The 23,019-nt window shown below is 35.8% G+C and overlaps 4 protein-coding genes across 10 annotated transcripts; 2 read left to right on the top strand and 2 right to left on the bottom strand.

Moving 5' to 3' along the window:
* Positions 1 to 932: 932 nt before the first annotated feature.
* Positions 933 to 11,196, top strand: LOC122279961 (TBCC domain-containing protein 1-like). The gene is made up of 10 exons (XM_043090881.1): positions 933 to 1,527; positions 2,968 to 3,108; positions 3,897 to 4,277; positions 4,507 to 4,611; positions 7,472 to 7,612; positions 8,492 to 8,695; positions 9,002 to 9,094; positions 9,196 to 9,307; positions 10,865 to 10,900; positions 11,019 to 11,196. Exons 1-10 carry the CDS (start codon positions 1,027 to 1,029, stop codon positions 11,024 to 11,026), a joined length of 1,722 nt encoding a protein of 573 aa, XP_042946815.1. The 5' UTR covers positions 933 to 1,026; the 3' UTR covers positions 11,027 to 11,196.
* Positions 11,197 to 12,887: 1,691 nt separating this feature from the next.
* LOC122278339 (rhodanese-like domain-containing protein 9, chloroplastic) lies at positions 12,888 to 15,071 on the bottom strand. Of its 4 annotated transcripts, none has more exons than XM_043088534.1 (6): positions 14,921 to 15,071; positions 13,976 to 14,226; positions 13,686 to 13,836; positions 13,459 to 13,544; positions 13,269 to 13,373; positions 12,888 to 13,173 (listed from the first exon to the last, which is right to left on the bottom strand). In XM_043088534.1, exons 1-6 carry the CDS (start codon positions 14,959 to 14,961, stop codon positions 13,103 to 13,105), a joined length of 705 nt encoding a protein of 234 aa, XP_042944468.1. In that variant the 5' UTR covers positions 14,962 to 15,071; the 3' UTR covers positions 12,888 to 13,102. The 4 variants fall into 4 exon arrangements, with proteins under 4 accessions (XP_042944468.1, XP_042944469.1, XP_042944471.1 ...); XM_043088535.1 differs by having other exon boundaries at positions 13,976 to 14,223; positions 14,921 to 15,020; XM_043088537.1 differs by having other exon boundaries at positions 13,976 to 14,283; positions 14,921 to 14,991.
* A 728-nt stretch (positions 15,072 to 15,799) lies between these two features.
* On the bottom strand, positions 15,800 to 18,627 carry LOC122279311 (outer envelope pore protein 16-3, chloroplastic/mitochondrial). Its single transcript, XM_043089867.1, has 3 exons — positions 18,470 to 18,627; positions 17,280 to 17,629; positions 15,800 to 16,159 (listed from the first exon to the last, which is right to left on the bottom strand). Exons 2-3 carry the CDS (start codon positions 17,608 to 17,610, stop codon positions 16,014 to 16,016), a joined length of 477 nt encoding a protein of 158 aa, XP_042945801.1. The 5' UTR covers positions 17,611 to 17,629; positions 18,470 to 18,627; the 3' UTR covers positions 15,800 to 16,013.
* Positions 18,628 to 18,808: 181 nt separating this feature from the next.
* Positions 18,809 to 22,916, top strand: LOC122279310 (short integuments 2, mitochondrial). Of its 4 annotated transcripts, none has more exons than XM_043089862.1 (7): positions 18,811 to 19,205; positions 19,309 to 19,386; positions 19,952 to 20,093; positions 20,240 to 20,310; positions 20,936 to 21,041; positions 21,640 to 21,857; positions 22,431 to 22,916. In XM_043089862.1, exons 1-7 carry the CDS (start codon positions 18,936 to 18,938, stop codon positions 22,680 to 22,682), a joined length of 1,137 nt encoding a protein of 378 aa, XP_042945796.1. In that variant the 5' UTR covers positions 18,811 to 18,935; the 3' UTR covers positions 22,683 to 22,916. The 4 variants fall into 4 exon arrangements, with proteins under 4 accessions (XP_042945799.1, XP_042945796.1, XP_042945800.1 ...); XM_043089863.1 differs by having other exon boundaries at positions 18,816 to 19,205; positions 20,945 to 21,041; XM_043089865.1 differs by lacking the exon at positions 19,952 to 20,093 and having other exon boundaries at positions 18,809 to 19,205; positions 20,245 to 20,310.
* Positions 22,917 to 23,019: the final 103 nt, after the last annotated feature.

Below are 23,019 nucleotides of genomic sequence, written 5' to 3'. Positions count from 1 at the left end.
TTGAATCACCACGTGTAAGGTGATTGCAAGTGTAGAGAGTGTTCTATAAGAATCATTTATAGCGGTGTTATTCAAAGATGTAATAGGTTTATATTTCTATCTAAATGAGGTTAAATAGTAAATTGGGAGATTTTCAAGGAATAATTTGAGGCGATGACGTGGGCAGTGGGGCCGAACCTCGTTAACTTACTGAGTTTGCTTATTTCTTACCCTTACTCTTTATATTTACTGTTGCTTTATATTTTATATTATATATTTGATTTATAATTATTAATTTTTTAAATATAATCCAATTTATCCATTCTCTTGTGTTAGTCATATGGGTAACAAATTAAATTTGGTAACCAAACGCAACCTTGACATAAAGGAAAGAAAGTTGCAACATATTTATTAACCTAAATTGGTTTAATTTTATCTTAAGTTTCAATATATTTTAGATAAATGGACACCATAGATAAAAGTAAATTTATAAATTAATATAGCTAATAACTTGATAGAAAATTATTAAATACATTTAAAAAAAATTACAAAAAATTTATTTTTTTAAAAGTCAATTATTAATATGTTGAAAATAATAAGATTTTAAATTTAAAAAAAAAATTAAGAAAACGAGTCTTATAAATAAAATTATAATTAAAAATATAATAATTTTATATGTAAATAAGTTTATATATTTTATTAATGTGATTAATTATATCAATTTTTTAATATAAAATAATTATTTTAATTAATTAAATAAAAAAATATATAAAAATAATCATATATAGTAAAACTCAAATAAAACTCAAATATAACTATATGTATCATCACTCATTCGTAAGTTTTTTCTTTTAAAACAAGTACTGCTCATTCGTTTATCATCTTCATTGACTTCCATTTCTGATTTCCCGCCCATCATCAAATAGCACAAGGCCACGCAGTTACTCCCCCTGGACTTCCGCACATCCAATTCCCCCCCCTCTCTCTCAATTTTCATCTCTCGAAGATCTGCAACACTGCAACTCCAGGCTCTCTTCCTCCCAAGCCATGAGCGACCCCATTGAGACATCGATATCTCCATCGTCTTCGGCAGGCGACCCGAATTTGAATCCGAACCCGATCTCTCTACTCCACCCTCGGCGGGAGCCTTTCGAGCATGGCCTGCTCCCAATCCCGAAGCTCGTTTTCACCGACCCGACCCAAACCCTAATCCCTCTCAAGCAAACCCTCATATCCTCCTCCACGAGCACTCGCCGAGTCAACTCCGCCGCCCTCTCCCAATCCCTCCAGATCTCCCCTGACCACGCCTGCCTCGTCCTCGACACTCTCGCATCCGTCCTCCACTCCGACTCCGATCCGCTCGTCAGCTCCAAGCCCCAAGAGATTAACTCCTCCTCCGCCGATGTCCACGATCTGCTTCTCTTCCTCTACATCCAGTCCTACAAGAAGTTGCTCCCGAGGACGCACAAGGACTCAGCCGCAGTCGCCGATGTCTGGCCCTCCACCTCCGCCTTCGATGGCTACTTGTCCGCTCTCTCGCCTCTTCAGGTGATTTTGGTTATCTCCATCAGTCTTTTACAATGTGGGTCAAATTCGAAATGCATAATTCGCCCTTGACTACGTTCTCTTGGAACTTAGTTTTTGAATGCGCATTGGAAGCTAATTATTTGCGAGGAGTTTGCAATTTGAAATCGGCTTGTTGGCTTTAGTGTTAATTTATCAGGAACGAATTCTGTGTCGGAACATTTTCATTGATCTTCTTTCAATTGATTTCCATTTCATTTTCCGACCTTTTCATTGAACTTGTTTGCCCTATGTTTCTGAAATGTTGCTATAAGTTTTCGTTACTTTTGTCAATTGGATTCAAAATGAATTTGCACGAATTGTCGTAGTTTCACCTTTATTAGTGAAAATGAAGTTTTGGTTTTTTTCATAGGCTGAAACATGATTTGAAGGTCCTGGCTACGCCATGCTTTCAATACAAAATCTGGAAAGCTGCAGGGATGACATAAAGAGGGCGCCTTGCTGTGTTGCACTGAAAAGCAAGGACCTAAGAGAAGAGCCTCTTCTCTGAGGTTTCTTCAGGCCCATCAAACAAAACAGTTATTTACCTATGGAAATCCAAGTACTCCAAAAACACGTTTTCTTAACATGGTATAAAAAATCGTAAGAATTTATATTTCTCACCTAACTCAATACAAAATTTCAGTATTTTGCAACCATGTCCGTTGAACCTAAGGGCTTTTTTGGGAAGTGAGATGATCTCATCTCAATCTCAAACCTTCTTAAAAATTTATTCTCAAACATCACCTGAACAAAAACACTTTTCAATTTCAAATATTCAACTTTTTCATTCAATCATTACCTAATCATTATAACTTTCCAAACTTCCACACAAAACATAAAAAGCAATACAACTTTTTCAATTTTCAAAATAAAATAGTATTACAAAATTATATCCTAACAATATTTTAAATTTATAATATTTGTATTCAATTTTTTCTCTCTCATTTCCCAAAAGCCAATAAAACATCTTGACTCAAACCATTTCACTACTATTCACAAAATTTTCATCTCATCTCATTACCAAAACGTGCCCTAAGTTCATGTGATGTACAGTTTACCTATTAAAAAAAAAAAAAAAGTCTGTGTGATGTACGGTTCCCGATTAACTATTGTCAACCATTGCATGTGGACTTACTAAGTTTTTTAACTCTTGAACCGTATCTGTTAAACCTAAGTTTTGTTCAATTAAAAGCTCATGCATTCTGTAGCACATAACTCTGACTTGGTTTGTTTTGACATATATTGTGCTGAATACCTGGACTAAATCTCTTAGTATGCTAGATTTCACTCATTTTTTCCTGTCATAGTTCTGATTCCATATTTAGTTGTGGAAACTTTAATCGTCACTGGGACCTTTGATTTCAGTTATTTGACTAATTATAGCCAAATTTATTTAAAGCTTGGTGTTCCATCATATGGCAGCTTGTACGGAGCAACAGCCGCCGGTTTGTTCCATCACAGGCTGATGAAGAGGCTCATCAGTTATCATATCTTCAAAAGCACTTGGCTAACATTCTCTCTCTCTTAGCTGAACCTGTGGAGGGGGAAGGCGAAGAATCTCTGGTTTGTAAAACTGTTTTTGCAAACTTAGTTTGGTAGAGGTTTCCCATCTTCTTTGCTTTTTTATTCTCCTTGTATTCAGTACATAGTAAATTATGTCCATTAGACATAGAATTTAGTGCTAGTTTTCTTATTTTACATTTTGCCGTTGTCTCTTCCTCGATAATAGTTGCAGCTTGGACACAGTTCTGTACTTTATTACATATTCTGTTGTGGAATTGGAGTTGAAATTCTGAAGCGGTTTATCGGACCACTTTGAAGCCAAAAATCAAATATTCTACACATAATTGGGCCTCTCGAGAAATAATTTGGTATCTTCTTAGAATCTCTGTGAAAGAACATTGGAAGCTATAAGGAGTACAGTTTCTACAGTTTCTCATTTCATTATATCCATCAAGTTTTCCTGTCAATGAATAAACATGAATATAATGAATTTGCTCAATGGTTTGTTTACTTTTCTCTTAACTAATATCAGGTGGAAGCAACTGGGCCACTTCTTAGCTGTACTTTGACCTGACAGTAATTTTGCCAATTCCCTGCTACATATTGTTTATTTGTTGGGCTTCACCAATGTTTATGTGGATGGAACCATTACCTTTTCTGTTATTGAAAAAAATGCATTACAGGGTTATCATTTAATTTGACTACCAAATCCAAATTATTTAAATATTGAACTTCGCTTTCACTTGCTAATTATCATTGATGTTTGTCTTTCATTCTATTGTTTTGTCTGTGTTTGTTACCATTCCTCTGTCCTCCTTCTAATTTGCTAATTTACTCGATTGTTTTAGGTTTTGACCATGGATAGATTTGAGCACCTTGGGTTTCTGATTCAATTTGGTGATAAGGGACCTGAAGGAACTCAGCTGAGTCAACATGCTCCATTTTTTGCAAATTCAGATCCCGACATGCCTGCTGTACCTGTTCCTGCAGCACAAGTTCACGATTGGCTTCTACAGAACATAGCTTCTGCTTTGGAACATATTTCAGAAAGGGCTTCTCTTAAAGAAAATTGCCCAGCTATTGCCTCTGATCAGGATGTTTCTATGGCGGATGCCTGCACAACTTCAATCAAGGCCTCACCAAGTGCTAGGGGTCCTAGTTTTATTGAAGGGATCTCCAAATCATCACTTGTAAAGCAAGCATCTGATCTTAAAGGCTCTTCTGTAAAGGTTTGTATACAGCAGATATCTGTGTTTGCTCGCATACAGTTTAGACAATAAATAGTATGCATCCTTGCCTACTAACAGATCCTAAATCGCCATCTATAAGAACATAATTTAATATCTGCGCATACGATTGTGATAATTCACTTTTGTCCCCATTCCTCGAGAACTATTTTATTATGATTATTATTATTTTGTATTGACCTGCATCTAACATAGTAGTATACCATTGCAGGTCCTAAATTGTCACGATTCTGTCATTTACATCTTAGCACCTTTGAGATATGCCACGGTTTATGGTTGCTCTGATACTACTATAGTTATTGGAGCAGTTGGGAAGGTAGTAACCAAGATTAGTACTTTCTGTTTTATTACTTGATGTTTAGGGATGATCCAATTGATTGATTTTTTAAAAATTTCTGGTCCAACCTGAATGTTTGAAGTCTAGTGCTTGCTAGCACATTTTGGGTTCATGTCTTCTATTTAGTTTTCTGTTTGCATGAGTTCATTCACTTTGGCACTTTTTAATCAAGTGATTACCTCTGAAAAATGTCCATGATATCATTAGATCTACACTTTGGCACTTTTGTAGTTGCAAAATACACTGAATAGTAGTTGTGTGTCACTATTTCAGTTCTTGTAATTAGCTGGAATTGGATACACTGAATAGTTTGATGGTTGTAAATACCATGCATCTGGCTTTTTATAACATTCAGGTGTCTGAACTTCCAGCTAAGAAAAATGTGATAAGGTGGGCTGTTTAGCTTTCGCTACTGAGGTGGTCATATTATGAAGAGAATTTTAACAAACATCGGCGCTGAAATCATTGAAGTATTTTCAACATTAAAGTGACTCAACGAAGTCAGACAGATGTTTTTTTTTATCGGTTATGAAGTCAGATGCTATTTACATATCTAACAAGTGAATTATCCATCATGCGATCATTTATCCTTAGTTGTTTGAGATTGGAAAGCTTTGTTTGCTGTTTTGTCAGCTGTTATTCATTATTTATCAATTGTTTTAGTATGTTGTCAAACAGATTAAAATTTTTATTTCACTGCAGTTAGTATACTTGGTTGAAGCAGTATTGCTTCCTCTGAGAAATGATTTATGTTTTCATTTTGTATGTGTAACATTTTTACTGTTATAAACATTTCAAAAACAATTACCAAGTGGATCTCTCTCTCTCTCTCTCTCTCTCTCTCTCTCTCTCTCAATAATAAGTAAACGATTATATTGATATGAATAGGCATAGCCCAAGTACACTAGATGGTATACAAAAGGTAACACTTATTTAGGAAGAGGAAATAGAAACTAGAAAATCATGAAAATTAATCCTTCGGTTGTGGCCCATAGAAAAAGAGTGCTGACAAAAAATAATCTAAGTTCTTCCAATGAACGCTCCATGTCTTCAAACATCCGGTCATTTTGCTCATTCCATAGGCACCACAGAATACATATCGGAACCATTTTCCACACTGTTAAGATTTGTGGGAGACCTCGTAGATTGGTCCAACTGGCCGTGAGCTCAATCACTGTGGAAGGCATCACCCAAGCAAGATCTAACCTGTTGAACACTTCATTCCATAACGTTCTAGCGACCTCAAAATGCAACAACAAGTGATCCACAGTTTCACCATTTTTCATACATATGCAACACCACTCTACTATGATCACCCTTCATTTCTGTAAGTTGTCCAAAGTCAAGATCTTACCCAATGTTGCTACCTATACAAAAAATGCCGCTTTAGGAGGTGTCTTATTTCGCCAAATCCTTCTCTATGGAAACTTAGTGTTCTGTGGTTGTGTGAGGGTCTTATAAAAAGAGCGATCGAGAATATACCTCTACCGGTGCGTATCCACCATATCGTGTTAGCACCTTGTGTTCTCAGTATCATGGTGTATAGAAGACCAAAAAACTCCTCAATACTGCCAACTTTCCAATCTTGGGCTGCCTTGGTGAAATTTACATTCCATTGGACTAGGTCCCCAGAGAACTCCATACAATCAGCCACTGATGCATCTTTCTCACGTGCAATTCTGAAAATTGATGGGAAAGAATCCTTTAGAGCATGATCTCCACACCATCGGTCAGTCCATAATTTTATTCTAGACCCATTACCCAACACCAGCCGAGTGTGCCTAACAAAAATCCCTCACCCTTTTCTAATGTGTTTCCCAATTCCAACTCCATAAGCCCCATGAACTTTTCTAGTGCACACACCCACCCCCCCCCCCCCCCCCCCCCCAATTTAAGTTCAATCACTGACTTCCTCTTCAACTTTGATACCCAACCCACCAGAGGAGACTTGAGAGCAAACCTTATCCCACTTGACTAGGTGAAACTTGAATTCATCTCCTAACCCACTCCACAAAAAATCACGATAGAGTTTCTTGATGCGTTTTGCCACACTTGCTAGGATTGTGAATACAGATAAAAAGTAAGTTGGCAAATTAGAAAGAGTACTTTTGATTAGAGTGATATTGCCACCTTTCGAAAGATACAGTCTTTTCCAACCTGCCAGTCTGCGTTTAATCTTCTCAATAACTGTATCCCAAATCGATATAGACCTTGTAGTTGCCCCCACCAAGGTAATTCATGGGGAGAAAGGAGACCTTACATCCAAGGGTATTAGCCAATTGCCGGATATTGTGAACATTACCCACTGGTACCAACTCTGATTTATGATAATTCACTTTCAAACTTGATACTGCTTCAAAACAGAGTAATAATGCCTGCAATGCTTGAATTTGGTTTTGTTTTGCCTTACAAAAGATCAGTGTATACTTATTAAAAAAAAAAAAAACAAAAGATCAGTGTATCATCTGCAAATAATAGGTGAGATATAATGATGGAGCCCCTAGTAGGATTACCAACTGAGAAGCCATCAATAAATCCACTGTTCACCAAGGCTAAAATCATTTTGCTAAGCACCTCCATAACAATGACAAATAGAAGTGGGGATAAAGGATCTCCTTGTCTTAGACCTCGGGAGCTGTTTGGTTAAGTGATTACAGAGCCCCCATTTTGCCACCATGTTAATGCAGCTTGCGTATCATGCAAGCTTATGTCAAATGAGCACTTGGAAATCAAAAGACGGGTTGCTAACTTGATTAATTGCAATTCTTATCATTATGAATGGTGAACATATGAATGGAAACTGACTTGAATGCATCTTAAATGATGTGAGTTTTTACAGGCTGTAAGGATTGAGCATTGTGAACGAGTTCATGTGATTACAGCAGCAAAACGAATCTGCATTGCAAACTGCAGAGAATGTGTGTTCTTTTTGGGGGTAAACCAGCAACCGCTTATTGTTGGTGATAACCATAAGCTCCAGGTGGGTGTCTCAAACTATTTGCTTCAACCCCCCTATGCAGTTACCAGTCTGCACTGCTTGGCTATAATGTAGTGTTGACATTATAAAATAAAATTGGCAAAGGTTCCCCGAGTGTGGTTGTCCATTTAGTCTATCATGATTCTTGGATTTGAATAGTTGAATTTATAATTAACTCACTGCAATTTTGTGTTTCTGATAATAGACAATCTTGGTGTTGTCCTCTGTTCTCAAAGGATTGTGGTTATACTTTTGAATGTATAGGGCTCTTTTAGATCTTTAGTTGATCAGATTTACTGTTTGATGTTTTTATTTATCTTGTTGGATATGTGCTCAACAAGGGACCTTAGTATTCGCTGGATATTTTTTCTTCATTAAGTCGTCATTTTTATGACGAATTGGACAACTAGGTTGTCTGGAAACCTTCAGTGTCAATTTTGTTTTGAATGAAATAGTGACTGTTCAAAAAATGAACAAGGCTTGGCACAAGTTTCCTTCATTCTATACCTATCAAAAAAGTTTCCTTCATTCTCAACCCCTAGGGGTGACTCAAGTGATAAAGGCCGGCTTTTGGTATGCTCCCCTAAGGTCTAAGGCTCAAATCCCCTTGAGTGCAAACAATCTCTAGGGGCCATTGGACTAGGGGATTTTCCTTTTGAATTACCTAAGGTATACTTGCAAGAAACTCCTTGCTGATGTCCCGTGCACCTTGGGATTAGTCAGGACTTTGTTCCTGGACACTCGGTACCAATTAAAAAAGAAAACATTTCCTTCATTCTATGAAGCCTTTTGTTAAGCAGTATTATAATGTGTTTTTGTATATAAGTTATATTAATATTTAACAATATCGTATATATAATTTTCATTACCCTAATGTTTTAGGTGGCACCATACAATACATTTTACTCTCACTTGGAAGAGCACATGAATGAGGTTGGCGTCGAGGCTACAATTAATAGATGGGACGAGCCCCTGGCACTAGGAATGGTTGATCCACATGATTCATTATCTCATCCCGCAGGTGTCTCTGATGTGCAGGCTGAATCAGCTACACGCCTGGACCCTGACCAGTTCACGAACTTTTTGGTATGTTTTATACTTTGCTTGTGCTAACTTGTGTGGGAAGTTCTTCAGTGCTTCATTTGTTGGTGTGTTGTGAGCAATTAAATAGTCTATGAAACCCAGTACATAGATTTCTGGACGGTATCTCTGTTTTAGTTTATTTTTATATTCCTTTCTTGTGGGGTGTGTGCATATGAGCTCATATTGACTTGGGCTTCTTTTTTTTTTTTTTTTTTTTTTTCCTTGGGGGCTGGGGTTTTTTCAGAGTCTTTTTCCTCTTCTTGAACTTATTTATGGTGTATATGCCTCTTTTATTCATTGACACACTAGATTCCAGACTGGTTTGGATGTGAATCCTCTGGGTCCACGAAAGACAACCCATTCCCACTACCAGGTGTTTATTTGATGGCTCAGCAGAGAAATGTATGTACACTGAACCTTAATTGAGATGTGACATTTTTATTATATTACCGGGGTTTGTTATGTATTGAAGAGTTTTGTAATTCTAATTGATGTTTTTCCAGCAAAAAAACTTGGGGGAGATCAAACAATTATTGAGGGAAGCACCCCTTGAAGAAAACCGGAAACGAGAGTTATCATCTGCACTTCATGTATATTTCAAAGACTGGTTATATGGTAATGACTCTCTTTCAGCTGTCTGTTTTATTGATACATGGTCTAAAAGCTGCTTGAATTTTTTTATTTTTTATTTTATAAGTAAAAGATAAATATTATTGATCAGAATATAATAGGCATGGCCCGTGTACACAGGAAGTATACATAAGGTACCCAAATACATTCTATGAGCGAGGAATTAAAGATAAGAAATCATGGACATTGTCCCCATTTAGTTGAAAATTATATGCATTTGGAGTCTGGACCAGCCCATAAACCCATATTCATATAAATAACTCATTTTTATATAAGATAAGATTTTATTAAGATTTTTTTTATTGGCAAACATAAATTTTATTGGTGAGAAAGAAGCATTTAGCCCATGGAAAAAAATTATTAATAACTGGATAAAATGAAAGCCGAGTACACAAAGTATTCAAGAGATCCACCAAACTAGCTAAGAGAAAAGGTGCTTGCAAGAGATCCATCCCAGTACAGAAATGAATTCTATTAGTCATCTTTTATTTCATTGGTAATGTAACCCTCTTAAATTTTTGGTGAGGTAGCTTTCACACACTAGTGCTGGTTGTCTGATGTGCCTTTAGTTCTGAAAGGATTTTTTTAATAAGATGTTGCTAAAATATTCTTGAGGTTTTCTTTCTTCTTATTGTCCACAATATTCATTAGGACTAGTTGGCTATTGTCTGAATTTTATCAACTGTGATGTTATGTTGTTTATCCTTGAAAGAATTCGGTCGATGTCTCTGGAGTTCCAAGACACCCCATCTTCTACCGTTAGGCAAGGAGTCATAATTGGAAATAGTATTCCAGTCCTTGCTAATTGACTATAAGACTCTCATTCACAAACCAAAGTTTAATAAAAAAAAAGAAAAGTGGTTGTCATGAATAAAATTCCCAACTTCTCTTTGCTTCAGGGGATCATTGGGATTTAAAAAAGAAAAAGAAAAAGAAAAAGCAGAATGCTTTTTACTTGCAACATTGTGGGAAATCTTGGTCTGATGAAATCTATCATACTTAAACTTTTGAATTCCTGTTTTATGGTGTTTCTATAAAAGAAATCCGACTCTCCGTTCCTTTTACTTTCCTGCTGGGTGGGTCTAGGTTTAATCAATGCAAATAAGAAGATAGCTTGCATACTAGAATCTTCATGTTCTGGAGATATAAAATGTGCAACTTGACGGTTTGCCAAGAGATGTTACGTGCTAGTCATCTTTCGGCTTTGCTATTGCTTGGAAACAGACGCAGCTGAGGTGGGTCAGTTGCACCAGGCTTGCTTGTTGGTTTGGTGGTGGCCTAATCTTTTGATGGGGATAAATTTTCTGGTTCCACAGACTCCACACGGACCACACATTCTAGAGTTGTTGTCATTGTCTGAAAGCCAACACAAAAAGTGGTGCTGGATGAGAACCTTTTATTTTTGCAGTGTTTCTTTCCATATGTTATATGTTTCAGATGGTGAGGGTTGGGATCGGTCTCTTTGCAAATAATAATAAAACAACAATATTATAACCACATACTATTTAATGAGGTTTAACTATGTTGCTTTTTTACCCACAGCTTCAGGAAACATCCGTCAACTTTACTGCCTACAAGGTGACTGATATATTGTTATGATGCCATGTCACAATTAAGGATGTTACTGAAGTGAGCTCTCTAGTTTTAATTCTCAACCCTCACCAAGTTCCTGTTCCCACTCCTGGTGGTACTGCAGGCCGCTGAGAATCAACTTTCTTGTTCTTCAGAATGGTAATAGCTATTATATATTGCACTGAAACTGGTGCACAAAGTGGAATTGAAGATACATTTTCTAATCTCATTGTAATATTTAATTTTTGAAAAAGGAAAATCTGGCTGTAATATTCTGTTAACTAGGTTCACGGTTTTGTGAATTTTCTCTTGGTCTAGCATACTGAATTTCTTTAACTTTCTAGTTTTGCGCCCGACCAAATTTGCCATGAATTTCAGTTGGAATTTGCAGCTGGATATCAAACTTGCTGTAATTCGTCCGAGAATAGGATGGAAAGGGGTGGGGTGTGATGAGAGTTGGCATATCAACAATTTTAAGTAATTCAGGATCCGTTGTAAATTTTAAATACACGATCTCCTTCGACAAAATCCTAAAATAAGGTAAACTTCAAAGGATTATACTTGTAAAATATTTTATTTTTCTGCCTTGAAATAGAAACCGGAGAAGGGTTCTGTTGCACTGAATGTATGTATCAACATTCTTGTTGCGCCAACCTGTCATAAAAAAATAAATAAATTACAAATGATTATACTTTCATATTAAATTCTTACTTCAAAATAAAATTATAAAATAGTTGTAATAAAGGTGATATGATCCTGTTTTTGCTAGGTTTCATATAAGAAAAAAAGAGGAAAAATCGGATTGTAAGCAATTATGCGCATCAATATGTATTTTTATGTAACGTGATTGGGTAGAAAGTCAGATTTTAATGAAAATAGTATCAATCTAAATTTTAAATTTGACGGTAGGCTGATAAAAATAAGCTAAACTTCAAATGGTTATATATAAATTTAAAATATTACAATTTCTGCATTGTAATAGAAACTAGAGATGGGCTCTGCTAAAAGGGAATGTCGTGGCCAAGAACCTTAATGAACATGAAGGGACCAGCAGGATCATTATGCTACGGATTTACGAGTCTGTGAATCGTGGCTACATGTATATATGCATAGATTCACGCGATTTCATTACCCCATTTTAACAAACATGGTTAGTAGCAGCATATAATGAGAAGGGCTTGCACTTTTTACATCGAAAGCATGCTAACCACGCATTAAAAATGGCTTTCTACTATTTTAATTTAGGCGAGTATTAGAGCATTGGTTTGGTCAAATTCATCTTTAAATTTAGCCAATATCAACACTTTTTTATATTTACCTACTCCATCAAAATTCAATCCCCACATTAGATTAGCCATTTATTTTCTATATAATAAAAAAATATTATTAAATTAATAAATTTTTTATTTAATTTATTTTCTCACATTTTGTAATTCTACCAATTAAATGTTAATAATAATTATATTCTAATTAGATTAATATTAAAAAAAGTATTATTAAATATTAATAATAATTATTATATTATATTACATTAATATTATTATATTATAATTAAATTAATATTAAAAAAGTATTGTTAAATGTTAATAGTAATTATATTCTAATTAAATTAATATTAAAAAAGTATTATTAAATGTTAATAGTAATTATATTCTAATTAAATTAATATTTAAAAAATTATTATTAAATGTTAATAATAATTATAGTCTAATTAAATTAATATTAAGAAAAGTACTATTAAATGTTAATAATAATAATAATTATATTATATTATATTAGTATTACAAAAAAGTATTATTAAATGCTAATAGTAATTATATTCTAATTAAATTAATATTAAAAAAAGTATTGTTAAATGTTAATAATAATTATATTTTAAATGTTAAATGTTAATTATATTGATCTAATTAATTTAATTTATTTATTTGGAATAATAAATTAATATCTTAATATTTGATGAATGAGTAGTGGTCTTCCATCTTTAGCCAACCACTGTAGCAAAAGTCTAAATTATTTTAGATTTGTCCAATTCAATGTGAAAGATTTTTGAGTCAAATTATGTAAAATTTGACCAAACATCTCATTTGGCTAAACCAATGTGAATGCTCTTACACGTCTTAACAGACGTTACAGACCCTCTCACGTGAACAATCCCCTTCATTTTAAAACTATTTGAGAGGTACTTCAAAGTTTTAGCTTTTATGAAGCCTAGCTCGCTGGTACAATTTGGAACAGCTTCTCTGCTTGCTCCGGGAAGAAGGTAATGAATAGATATGCACCTGCACAATTTTTTTTATTTTATTTTTAATATGAATTTTTTTAAGAGATGAAGCATATCATCATGGTAGCCTCATGGGGCTTTTGAAGAACTTACAGACAAGTACTGTTCCTAGTACAGCTGAGATTTTTCCCTGAACTGTAATCAATCCGCCTTTGCCCGCATCCTGTAATTCAGTGGTTCCGACAGAATCAAATGTTCCTGCAAACACAAATCCTTTCCTTTCTTTATCTACCCCTTACAGGATTAGCCAGATTCAGTAGAAGTGTTAGAATGAAATTTTAACCTGGTTTCACAGCTTGAAGGCCTGATGTTATGCATGCTATGTTTTGAAAACCAGCTTGCTCTAGCTCTTTTGCAGCAGCAGCAGACCTTGACATTGAAAAGGAAACAGAACCCTGTCAAAAGGTTTCTAGATTAGGCAGAACATAACTCGATGTAAAGTAAAAAGAAATAAAATGGACGTACTCTCAAAGTCCCACTTTAGATTGTATCTAATGTATGGAAACTAACCTTAATCCCTCTTGACAGACTAGTAAGAGTTTACTTCCGGGCGAAAATTGGCTCTTAACAGATTGCACAAAATCAGGGTTGAGTTTAGTGAATAGCAGCCCAAAGAACAACCCCGAAAAATTGTTGTGTACCGTCCTTTTTATGATTGTACCTGCACCAAAATTACCAGCCAACGAAAATTATGGAACCCAAAAGACTGCCAATCTACAGTGGCATAGAGAAAGAATAAACAGTAAACACTGAATTGACAAGAACAGTCACACAAACACACGTATAGGAAGAAAGCTTACCAAAATCATTATCTTGGTTTTCAATAAAAAGAGGCACATGATAACATGATTTTATATGAGCTCGGTCATATTGAGATTTGTCCCGCACATCCAGAATTGTATACTCCTCAACTGCTATTAGTTTCTTTGCTTCTTCAGCATTCACATAACTCACTTCTGCTTTAATGTTCAAATTTTTCCGACGAAGTAGTTTCCCCGGCATGGTCCTTCCAATATGAGTTTCGGATACCAAGCAAGAAGTCTGAAAGCTTCTGAAAAGCACAACTTTGATCCCTTATTACCGTACTCAATGATCCAAATTGTTATTCCTTGAAAGCAAAATAACCAAGATTAAAAGGCAAAACTTTCATTTTCTCTTCTTTTCTTTTCTGCCGTTGAATCTAACAACCGAGTGCTGAATTGGTTGGATAATGTGTAATTCATCGAAGTTCAATCTTTCTTACCAATTTCAGATTTCAAGACAAGTAGTAACTTAACATCCTGGAAGAGCACATTTACCTTGATGGAACACGTGTGTAAGTGATTGAAACCTAGAATTTCCATTCTTGCTAAGCTCTATTCTCATGCCACGATCAATATAATCATATCTAACGTGACTTTGAACATAGGGTTGACATATCTGTATCTAAAAAACCACAAATTTCTCTGTAGCTCTCGGTTGGCTTCAGAGAATTTTTGGATTCTCAATCTCCGCGTTGTCGAGAAGTTCATAAGAACGAAGAATTCACGTTAAGTTAGCTAAGCCAATAAACATTCAACCTCTGTTCTATTTCGTAAAGGAAGGGAGAAACTCACGTTAATTAACTTGAAATCTAACATCTTAGTGCTATCTTCTGGAAATAGAAACTGAAATCAAATAATGGATAATAAACTAGCTAAGAAAAGCCAGAACCTTGGGTAGTCGTACATTTGAGTCAAGTAGCTAAGACAGTGACCAGATTTTACCTTGTGGAAGACACGGCCGAAGAAAACCCGATGCCTGCCATTCTAAGAGCTCTCTCTCCCTCCCTCTCTCTCTCTCTCTCTCTCTAACTTAACGGACTACAAAGTATAGATAACGGGTGACCCAAGAAATTTAGGAGGGACAATGGGCTCATGCCACGTGGCAGAAGAACTGGACTGGATATGTTGCATCAACCTTGGACGCCAATGGAAACAGTGGAAAAAACGGTATTGTGGCGACCAAAACGGAAGTGAATGTCCGTTTTTGGCAGTTTCTGAGATTTGCATTTTTTTTTTTTAATTTATCATATGAGTTTATGACATCTACAATCTCCATATAATATACTTATTAGAATAAATCATAAAATCTTTTATAACTCTAATATAAAATAATTATTTTGACTAATCACGTCAAAAGAATTTATAATAAATATGCAAGAATAATTATACCTAGTATTTTTTTTTTCATTTGTTATTCTTTTTGAGACGCATTACATTTGGATATACATTTATAGGTTTGCCATGTAATATTTGCGTCACGTAATATCTTCACTCGTCAAAACCAAAAATAATAATAATAATCTAAAATGTAAACAGGCAAAATCTCTTCCGAGGGGTGGTGGGTGGCCCTCCCCCACCCTAGAGCCGAAGGTGGCTTCCCTTGCGATCCACCTCTTGCTGGCTTGGGTGGCAGTGGCCCATATCAACCCACCATGAGATGCTCATCCCATCAAAAGGGAAGCTGCCTCTGTGGTGGTTTGTGGGTGGGGAGAGGGAGATTCGCCATCCACCACCATCCAGAGGGTGGAGAGGACAACCCTCCTCTCCTCCAGCCCGCCCGTTGAGGATTGTTTTTCTAATAGAACTGCTCTCAAATCAGAATTAACATCTAACTTAGACTTTGACAACATCACAAAGCCTATTTATTACATTATTGGTTCAAAATAAAACCTTGAAAAAAAAAAGGGGAAAGATATCCGAGGAGAGTATGATCAACATCTCTGAAAACAGACATACAACCAGTTCAGTAAACAGTGATGATTTTCACCAGTAAGATGCCAATTTCTTCTTTGACAACGGCAGCAATGAAAATTTATCAATCGACGGTGGTTCTTTTCTTGGTGGTGTAAGGGTAGTATTCCTTGCCATTGTCAATTCTTGTAGTCTGACCGCCAGCATCAATTAGAGCAGAAGTGACTGCCAATGCTGATCCAGCAGAAATTGCTGTTTTAATGCTCCTTCCTGTAAAATGACAGTACGTTAACCATTATTCTTGACAATAATGCCTGTTAAAGATAACAAGATAAAATAAAACACTAAATTAAAAATCAATATCCTGATGCAATCTCCCCATAAAGGGGAGGTCACCTCCACACCCTACAAGTAGAATGAATAGCCCGTCAACCAACTTAATTGATGAAAATTTTTTCTCATAATCCTTACACCACCCATCTGCTTTAATTTTTTATTATTTTTATTTTTTTCTCCTTAGCAAATACGTGGTGTAGGAATGATGAATAGAAGAACTCAATTAATTTAGTAGGAATAAAATTTTAAAAATAAATAAAAAATAAAAAATGTGTGGTGTGTGTTGTAGGAGGATGTGTGGCAAAACCCATAATTGATATATGATTGACATAGATGCTTAATGAAGGGAATAAGCATGTTTGAGCTAATGTGAGTCAAGTCTGAATCTGATCCCTGTATAGGGCTTGTAAACTCAAATCTGCACCCTCTATGAGCAGCATAACTTTGCACTGGAGGCCGAAAGGAAGAGAAAATTTCTATGCCAGGCACATTAGACAAGCCAAGATAACATTATTTGAAATGTTATTTTTCATCATGAAATTTATCATTTGCAATTACACTAGCTGATGTGAATCATATAATGCATTATAAGTGACTTTTCACAAGTGGTTGTCATGCGAAACCACTTAAAATGAACCACATCATGTGTGATTAAAAAATCCACGATGAAGACTAGTATTGCTTATACAAAATTTTTACATCATCATCATACCATGAAACAAATTTGTATTGATGTTTGCAACTTGCAACTAGTTTGAAAGTCACAATCTTTGCAAAACAAGACATACCACTTAAATGACTCAAGAAATAACCTCATATCTTAAATTTTGAATTGGAAATGAAAAAGAGAACCCAAGGAAAAATAAAGAAAAATAAATGCAAGTCACATTATCATCATCTAATACAGTAACTGAAAAATTTAGATCAAATCAAATGTGGTCACATGTCCTAATTCCAGCTGTCACCAAACCATACCAATTATCACATATTAAAACTCTCCAGCTAATAATGAAACTCAATGCAGGAAAAAATACAAATCAATACAAATACTCACCTTTGAAACCTAGAACAGTTGCACCAGCCACAAAACCGCCAACAGCTCCATTGACAAAGTCTCTCTTCATCCTATAATGCTGCACAAGCTGGTCAACACCAATGTAAACACCCCCAATTGCAGCAAATGTCACCCCATAGTTACCCATCATCTTCAGGGTTCTTATTAGCCCTGGAAGAGCAACGCTTCTCTCAACACGAGGCACATCATACCATGTGGCAGCAATGGTCCCAAAAATAGACCCGGCAGCAAAACCTGTTGTTGCACCTTTAATTGTCTTCATCAGTGGACTATCCTCTTCCTCCAAATACCTACGTTCTGCAGGGTCCATATCCACGGCTTTCTTCTAACTGGGTAGAAGCCAAAGTTTCAAACAAATGCAACAATCAGTACTCATACAACATTTATCACCTGAAAGACAACAGTTGCACTGTAGACCCTAGACCACCCACACGTTTCCCTCCATTTAATCAAAAGCTACCCTGGCTCCATTTATATAAAAAAAGAAAAAGAAACAAGAAGTTCCTCTAGCTCCACTTGTTTCAACAGAAAAATAATTTCGCATAAAAAAATAATTTTGTTCTAGTCCCCATTTTCCTTGAGTGCATTTGATCATACACTTCGTTAATGGCTTCACGTATAAGTAACTCAAGGCATTTGAATTTCACTTTTTTCTGTGTCAACACAACTTTTATGCGGAAAATAAAAACACGATGTTAGGAAAAATCAATTTCCCGGCAACTCTCACTAAAACAACTGGAACAGAAATGAAACGTGGAGAGAAGTTATCTACTTTCCCAATATTCAACTCTTACAAATCGAGAAGAAGATGGGACCAAAAAAAAAAACCAAAAACGAAAACGGATACATTTTTCTTATGCGAAAAGCAGCGAACAAAAAAGTAAATTGAGGACCCAAACAAACTTCAGTAACGCAGACGACGTAACTGCAACAAAACAAAGCATTCGATCGCGTTATTTGGAACAAATAAGAAGAAATACGAATTTAGAACCAATCTCCGCTCACTTGAAACACAAAAACGAGGATCGGTTATCATTATTCAAATTTAGGATTGTTTAATTCAAACCCTAGATACATACGCATGAAATTACAATGGATTTGAAGCGAAGAACCTCTGGATTGTTAGCCTGGATACGATCCAAAAAGTGTAAAGGAAATAGAAGGCTTACCTTTCTGAGTGTCGGACGCAACGCACAATGGGCGAGAGAAAGATATTGTCAGTCGGGCGGACTCGCTTCTCATAAAATGCTCCTCCAAGTGCTGAGCTGCAGGCTCGCAGCGCATCACCGATACCTCATGAATTGTCCATATTACCCTCACAAAAAGAAAAGCGATTTTGGTTTTTTCCTTTCCTTTTTCACGAAAAGAAGGAAATGCCATTTTTCATTTTTTTTTTCTACTAAAATTTGTGCAATATAGTGAGCAATTAATATCAAATTTTATAATTTCTCCTTTTTTGCTTTTTTAATAAATCTTTGAAATTGTATTAAAATATCCGAATAGTTATTACCTAGTTTCGGAATACGGAAAAAGAGTGTTCGGGGAGGTTTAGGGTTTAATCAACCTGAAGTGTATTGCAATTCTCGAAAGTGAGACTCTGTCTGTATCTGATATTGCAAGAGAGAGATTCCGAAGATGGGAAAGGTAAAGAGGGTGATAAAAAAGGGGTTGGGGGAAATGGGGTTCAACGCCGGAGGCGGAGCCATAAACTGGTTCCCAGGCCACATGGCGGCAGCCACGCGCGCCATCAGGGAGCGGCTCAAGCTGGCTGACCTGGTCCTCGAGGTCCGCGACGCTCGTATTCCCTTGTCCTCCGCCAACCAGGACCTCCAGCCCCATCTCTCCTCCAAACGCCGCATCCTTGCCCTCAACAAGAGAGACTTGGCCAACCCCAATATCATGCATGTATCTATCTACTTTTACATTTCCTTATGCGTATTCTCTTGAATTTTTTGCTATTACAATCTTATTTGCAAATACAATGGCTGATTGTTTTAAGTTTTTTTAGAAATGGATTCATTACTTCGATTCGTGCAAGCAAGACTGCATTGCCATAAATGCGCATAGCAAGAGTTCTGTTAAGAAGGTTAGCTCGTACGCTGCAATCTGCATAATCGCCCGCTGTCTGTACTTTCTGCAATTTTTTTCTATGCGAAATATGGGGTGACTGATACCCTGTTTCGTTGCTAAGAGAACTTGGGAAAAGAATTTTTTTCAGTGATTTATGCCCTGGTTTTAACTTAAATTACTAGCTTTTCCAAATCTCTATGACATTTGCATTGTATTTCTAGGACGCCAAAATTGATGTTCTGGCAAATTTTGATATCCTTGTACCATATGCGGTATTATATATAATTATATTTTGTGATTTCATCACGTTGCTCCTCTATACCCTATTGGCTTTGAATTATACCTATTCAAATGTAATAGTTCATCTTGTATGCTTTTTTTTTAATAGTTAATAAAAGTTTTATTACCATAAATAGGTATAGCCCAAGTACACAAGAAGTATACAAGAGAAAATACCTAAATACAGCATCTAAGAAGAAAGGAAAAAACCACATACAGCATATAATTATATGGTTCATCTTGTATGCTTATACTACTTCTGTTCACGCTCATGATGTATTTTTATGATACATGAACCAAAGCTTCTTGATCTTGTGGAGCTCAAACTGAGGGAAGTTATTTCGAGGGAGCCTACTCTCCTTGTTATGGTGGTTGGCGTTCCTAATGTTGGGAAGTCTGCTTTAATTAATTCAATCCATCAGATTGCATCATCTCTCTTTCCTAGTAAGACACCACTATGTTTGGCTTCATATCGTGACATGTCATTGTCTCGTCATAGGTGTAAATTTGGAAGTCTATTAAATTATTATTTTTTGTGGTCTTAAAGCCCTGTAAATTGAAAAATAACGACTTCAATTTTCCTTTAATAGTGCAGGGTAAGATGAAGCGAGCTACGGTCGGCCCATTGCCTGGTGTTACTCAGGATATTGCTGGATACAAGGTCCAGAGATTTTAACATAATACGCTTGGACTATGTTCTTTCTATATATACTTTGTGTCATGGGAATTTCTATGCATAAAGCGAGGCTGAGATTCTGTCTTCACCTATCTTTTATAATATTTTGTGTTCCATACTTAATGAACTGCCATAAGCATGAAGCTGTTGGACTAATTAAACTTAATGATTAGGACTGGATCCCATTCAATTGACTTTGTTGCTCGGAAGATATTGTTGGTTCAAGGGTGTATTATTTCAATGGCAATTATCATTTGACATTTAGTGACTCATCTTTCTTTCTTGAGCAGACCGACTGCAAAGAATTTATTTTTGTGACTTTGTTATCAATTTATTTGTCTATTTTTTACTTCCATATTTTATTCCGGAGTTGGATATTGTTTGTAGCTTTATATGAATAGAGGAAAAATTTCAGGATCAGGTCTCTAGCATAATTGTCAAAAGTTAACAATAGCTAAATAAGTTCCATAAAGCCTTTATTTGAAGATGCATTTTGGAATTGAAAGTCAAGTTATTAAGAATTTGGCTTAAAAAAAAAAATGAATTTTTTACCTTCTCCATGTTTTCCTCTCTACTCTTGTCAATCTACTTCTAAGTACTTTTGCTTCAGCATCTGCAGATTGCACATCAGCCAAGCATATATGTCCTAGACAGTCCAGGTGTATTGGTTCCAAATATACCTGACATAGAGACAGGACTAAAGCTAGCTCTAGCAGGTACCATCCTGCATTCATTTAGCTATGTTGTGATATTTATCTATGAATCTTAAAAACACAGACCTTTTTGTACTTAATTGTCACACACAATGTTCATTTGAGTTAAAGATGATCTTGTTCTATATTTTTGCTAAATAAGTGTCGGGATTTAAGCAACTAAACAAAAATAAGTTAGTGGAAAAATTATAATCAAATCATTACTCAAATCCATGCACCCATACACCCGACGATACCTGCGTGCTATTTTTAGTTTTAAGGTATGATCAATCTTGATTGAGAATTGACCGTTATTCTTGTCAAAATGAGAAAAAAAAAAAAAAAGTTCACTATTGTAAACAGACCAAAACTAGTGACACGTGGCCACAGTCAGTCACTTTGGGCAAGGGCTAAAACAATCATGCATTGAGCTGGGCTGTTGCATTCCTAGTAAAAGTTTCATCTTTGTGATTCATTGGGCTCTTTTCAGGATTTTTTTTTTTGGGGGGGGGGGGGGGGGTTGTGGTTGGAGGTGGTCTAAGTCACATGAAATAACTATCGCGACACTGTTCTGTTCTTATCCTTTCTGATTAAACTTACAGAGTTCTTTATGTGTATAAAGGGTCTGTGAAAGACTCAGTCGTTGGTGAGGAGCGTATTGCTCAATACTTGTTGGCAGTTCTAAATACCAGAGGAACTCCTCTTCATTGGACCCATCTGAACAACAGAAGACTGGAAGGGATTAAATTTGATTCTGAGGGGAAACGTGAGTATAGCCTTAAAGATCTTCGGCCCAAAAGGAGGAAGCCACCAAATAACTCTGATGTGCTTTATATTGAGGTAATATGGGATCCTCGTATAGTCATATTTTATATATGATAGTCGAGTGGTCTTGAGTATATTATGGTCAACATGTGACCATTCTCCTAAATGAAAATGCTTATATTGAGGTAATATGGGGGATCCTCTTTGGATTTTGTCTTTTTAGAGAAGTGCTACATCCACAAAAAGATCCGACAAAAATAAATTCACAAACTGACAAGTGACATGGTATGTTAGATCTACATTACAATAAAAGTAGTTTTACAATCTAACATACCAGAGTAATGCTAAATACATTCGTAGAGTGCGTAAGTGCCGCACAATTGTTTTGAGAAAAAGCGAGGTTAACTATTAAAAAATTAATTTTTTTTTTATTTGAATCCCGTATTTACTTATTTTTTTCAAATGGATTGCACGGCACTTGCGCATCTTACGATTGTAAATATTATTTCTCAACATACCACATCAAGACACGTTAGTTTAATAGTTTGTGTATTTATTTTTGTGGGATCTCTTCTTTTTATTGGTACCTTTCAGGATCTTTTTTTTGTCATTTCTCAACTTCCTAGCTATATTTTTGTTCCCCTTCAGGATATTGTAACAGAAGTCCAATGTGCCTTGTATTTAACTCTATCACAATTCACTGGTAATGTGGAAGATGAGGGGGACTTGGGGGGTCTTATAGAGCAGCAGTTCGAAGCACTACAGAAGGCATTTAAGATACCTCATAAGGCCTCAGAAGCTCGTCTGATGATATCAAAAAAGTTTCTTACTTTATTTAGGGCAGGTAAACTCGGTCCTTTCATTCTTGATGATGTCCCCGATGCCAACTGTGTATCATGAGTTCTCTTCAATTTCCCAAGGGTTCTTTACCTTTTATACATAATGATTGTGTTTCCCTCACCTGTCCTTTCTTGATTCTCATACTCCTTTCTGGTTCTTTTCTTTTCTCCACTCACAGAACATTTACTGTAGTATCACTTGTGTCAATGATGTCTCAAATACTTATGCTAAGTCAGACTGATTGTTTGGGTTAGTGATCTATTTACTTTTGTATTTACAAAGCTAAGTTGGATATGCCTTGTGTTGCTTGAGTTACTTATCAAAAAGAGTTCCCCTATGCTTGGTGTGGACTGCTGATATAGTTATGAAAAATTCCATTTGCAAGTCGGCGTGGACA

This window comes from Carya illinoinensis, chromosome 10, assembly GCF_018687715.1.
Source record: "Carya illinoinensis cultivar Pawnee chromosome 10, C.illinoinensisPawnee_v1, whole genome shotgun sequence".
NCBI lineage: Eukaryota > Viridiplantae > Streptophyta > Magnoliopsida > Fagales > Juglandaceae > Carya > Carya illinoinensis.
Note: the sequence above shows the minus strand (reverse complement) of the source record. Positions and strands in the feature narration are given on the sequence as shown.